Source organism: Triticum urartu, chromosome 7A, assembly GCF_056163025.1.
Source record: "Triticum urartu cultivar PI428250 chromosome 7A, HENAU_Tu73, whole genome shotgun sequence".
Classification (NCBI taxonomy): domain Eukaryota; kingdom Viridiplantae; phylum Streptophyta; class Magnoliopsida; order Poales; family Poaceae; genus Triticum; species Triticum urartu.
Window position 1 is genome coordinate 581,240,605 of NC_141879.1, and position 3,640 is coordinate 581,244,244.

Consider the following 3,640-nt stretch of genomic DNA (forward strand, 5'->3'; position numbering starts at 1 on the left):
AGAAGTTTATGACGATAATATAGCGTGTATAGTATTTATATATAGCGTTTTTTGCTAAATCTTCAACCCAGAATGCAACGGAAGTCATTCTCCGATGAATCTTTTTATACGACTACAATACTTGATTATGTTTGATAAAAAAAGATTTGGAATTTTTTGAACCTTTTTTAAATTACTAATTTCTTTTTTTGTATATAGAGTGTTCTCCTTTTGTATTTTCGTTTGGGGACGCCTTGACATAAAAAGACTCTTCTTCTTCGCTCCCGACTCCTCTCCCAATCCCTACTGACACCAAGGCCCTCGACATTTCAAAATCGAGCTCCGCCCATGGCCAAGAGCCCCAAGGCGACCACCAGCCGGCGGCCCACCAGAAAACCGCGGGCCTCCCCCGCTGCCGTGCCCCCCTCGGCGGACATCGAGGACCTGGCGCCGTCGGGTGTCCTGGCGGGGCCCACCTCGGCGGCGCCCGCGCTGCGCTCGGGGTTGCTCCGGTGGTACGACGCGCACCGGCGCGACCTTCCGTGGCGATTCTCCGCGGCGCCGGGGCGCGAGGGCAGGGAGAAGAGGGCGTATGCGGTGTGGGTGTCGGAGGTGATGCTGCAGCAGACGAGGGTGCCCGTCGTCATCGATTACTACTCCCGGTGGATGGCGCGGTGGCCCACCGTGGAGACCCTCGCCGCCGCCACTCAGGAGGTAAGAGAGAAACGCGCTCACCCCCTGCGCACGAAAGATTCAGTCTTTGATGCATATTTTGCGGGTGGAGATCGAATGGTTGATTCGGGGTTTCCTTGTTGCAGGAGGTGAATGAGATGTGGGCCGGTCTTGGGTACTACCGGAGGGCACGCTTTCTTCTGGAGGTGAGATTTGTATAAGCTGTTACGCATAGAACCCTAGGAAAGGGGTGCCCATTGTAGCACTGTTCAGTAGTTTCTGCAACCTTCGCAGTGCCCATGTCCTGTTTGACGTTTTGCTTGAGAGAGCTTGGAAGTTGATTCAGTTTCTTGTTTTCCCTTCAGACTGCTCACAGTGGGGAGTAACTTGCCGATGTTACTAGTATATGTTACTACCTTCATACTAGTGAGTAGTAACATATGAGTGGTATCATGAAAGAGTTCATTTATTAGGCTATAGACTCATTATGCCTTGAAATGTGTGATGTTACAGGAACTACCTAAAGTTACCACAAACCCCTCTCTCCTCATTAATTAGCTGCCACATAAGCAATTTTGTATTGAAATGTGTAATGTCACTAGTTAAGTTACTCCCATTGTGACTAGTCTCAAATGAGGGAGGTTCTTGAGTCTTGTTGCATTACGGTCAGTGGCCAGTGCCAAGTTGTCAGCTCATTGGATAACGTTTTGGGTAGTTCAGGTGACATGGGTATTCAGTAATTGAGCCTTTTTCTTCTGATTGACTCCTCATCTCATAAATTATCTTCAGTGGAATCCTCAAAACAAAAACAAAAAAATCTTCAGTGCTTCTTGGTCATAGAACGTTGCAGCATAGTGGATGACGTGTTTCTATTTATGGGGAAATAGGGAGCAAACCAGATTGCGGAAAAGGGGGAATTCCCTAGCACAGCATCAACACTTCGTCAGGTTCGCGGCATCGGGGATTACACAGCAGGCGCCATTGCCTCCATAGCCTTCAATGAGGTTGTGCAACCATATAGCTTGTCTTGAAATAAGCATCTTTGTGCTTTTTTGCATATTCAAATGATTTTGCTTCATTTCTGTACTATAGGTCACCCCACTTGTGGATGGAAATGTTGTACGTGTTATCAGCAGACTTTTTGCTATTGCTGATAACCCAAAAGAATCATCAACAGTAAAGAGATTCTGGTAAGTAGCACGATCCTCTTTGATCCCTTGGAGAGCAATGAAAGAGTTGACCGTCGTAGTAATTTTTTTATGTTGTCATATATTTGCAATAATGCTTAACATTTAGTGTAAAATAGCATCAGTGTGGTAATTTATTGTCATTTTTGTTCTGCACCAAACAGCTAATCGGCACAGTACTGTGCTATACCCTCAATGGACATTACCAATTGCTGATGTATCAATTTATAAGCTTGTTTTGTGGCTGCCAATCTCCACCCAACTTAAGTGCAAGCTGTATCCAGTTTTGGTTCCATATTGATACATTTCTGGATCATAGGGAGCTCGCTGGTCAACTGGTCGATCCATCAAGGCCAGGAGACTTCAACCAAGCAATGATGGAACTAGGAGCAACATTGTGCAGCAAGACTAAGCCTGATTGCTCCCAGTGCCCTGTCTCTGGCCACTGCCAAGCGCTTGCGCTTTCCCATGAAAATCCGTTGGTCGGAGTTACAGACTACCCACGGGTGGTTCCGAAAGCTAAACCGCGTCGTGATTTCGCTGCTGTTTGTGTTGTTCAAATTGCACAAGGCTTGGAGCAAGAGACGGCAGCCGGCAAATGTAATTCCTTTCTCTTGATAAAGAGGCCAGAAGAGGGCCTGCTTGCAGGGCTCTGGGAGTTCCCATCGGTTCTTGTTGACGAACGTAAGACCGACCCGCTCAACAGGAGAAAAGAGATGGATAGGTATTTGAAGCAGTTGGTTGACATAGATGTTGAACAGGAATCCAATCTGGTCCTCAGGGAGGATGTTGGTCAGCATGTTCACATTTTCTCCCACATTCGCTTGACGATGCATGTGGAGCTGATGGTTCTCAAGATCAAAGGTGGGTCATGTGCTGCCCTCACTAGCAGTTGGCTTCTAATGTTGCAACCTAATTAATTCTTCTATTGTAGGTGATGTGGGTCAAGTATGCAACAAGGGACAAGGTAGCACGAAACTGAAACTTGTCGATGAAAGTTCAATCGATTCCATGGGCTTGACATCGGGAATTCGGAAGGTAATTGCAGTTCAAATATCTGGAATGTCAAAATTTCCCAGGTTTGTTCAGAACTGTATGTAACATGGATGCTTTCACTTCAGGTTTACAATATGGTGAAGGCTTTCAAGGAGAAAAAACTATTGGAGCAAAGCCAAATGCCCACGAGGAAAAGGAGCAGACGGCAAAAGCAGTAACATGAGCGGTTATATTACTTGTAAGATTATTTTGTGTGTATCTGGGTTGCTGACTCAGCACATGAGCGAACTGTTGCTAGAAAGGCCGTTCAAATTTCCAGCATTCCTTGTGAAAACTTATCCCTTGAGTTTTTATGTTCTGCTGTTACCTCGAGGTAGATTCCTCTTCCGAAGAGGGTTTGTTTGGTCATGAAACGGCCTTTTATACCACCCCTAATCATCAAATCCATTTGCAAGAAAAGTTCTAGGCATTATATTTTTCCAGGAGAATTGATGTATTTAGCATTTTTCACAACTGTATCAGTTTATCACCACGGATAAATAGAGGAAGCTGGTATCATCATGCAACCCGGTTTCTGTACTTTGTTGTCTGGCTTCGAAAAATGTGCTCCAACTGAAACACCACGAATCAACAGTTGAGTTCTTAGAAGCTGGTATCATCATGCAACCCTGTTTCTGTAATGAATGTATTTTCACATCATATAGATTTGTTATGATAAATGTTCATATTGTTTTCTATAAACTTGATCAAACTTTACTAAGTTTGACTTCAGTCAATTCTAATGTTGAGTAAATAAAAACGGAGGG

General features: G+C 44.9%; 1 protein-coding gene across 2 annotated transcripts; it reads left to right on the forward strand.

Moving 5' to 3' along the window:
- Positions 1-231: 231 nt before the first annotated feature.
- On the forward strand, positions 232-3,210 carry LOC125523042 (HhH-GPD base excision DNA repair family protein). Of its 2 annotated transcripts, XR_015611491.1 has the most exons (8): positions 232-693; positions 798-857; positions 1,539-1,655; positions 1,744-1,841; positions 2,158-2,522; positions 2,600-2,702; positions 2,773-2,876; positions 2,960-3,060. XR_015611491.1 is itself a non-coding variant. In XM_048688080.2 (7 exons), exons 1-7 carry the CDS (start codon positions 328-330, stop codon positions 3,050-3,052), a joined length of 1,383 nt encoding a protein of 460 aa, XP_048544037.2. In that variant the 5' UTR covers positions 232-327; the 3' UTR covers positions 3,053-3,210. The 2 variants fall into 2 exon arrangements, 1 of the variants encoding a protein (XP_048544037.2); XM_048688080.2 differs by having other exon boundaries at positions 2,158-2,702; positions 2,960-3,210.
- Positions 3,211-3,640: the final 430 nt, after the last annotated feature.

What these genes read in the sequence shown, in the direction of transcription:
- LOC125523042 (XM_048688080.2), top strand. Translation starts at nt 328, where the DNA reads ATGGCCAAGAGCCCCAAGGCGACCACCAGCCGGCGGCCCACCAGAAAA. An exon ending in CCTCCATAGCCTTCAATGAG is followed by an intron (nt 1,656 to 1,743) that starts GTTGTGCAACCA and finishes TCTGTACTATAG; the next exon opens with GTCACCCCACTTGTGGATGG. An exon ending in TGACATCGGGAATTCGGAAG is followed by an intron (nt 2,877 to 2,959) that starts GTAATTGCAGTT and finishes CTTTCACTTCAG; the next exon opens with GTTTACAATATGGTGAAGGC.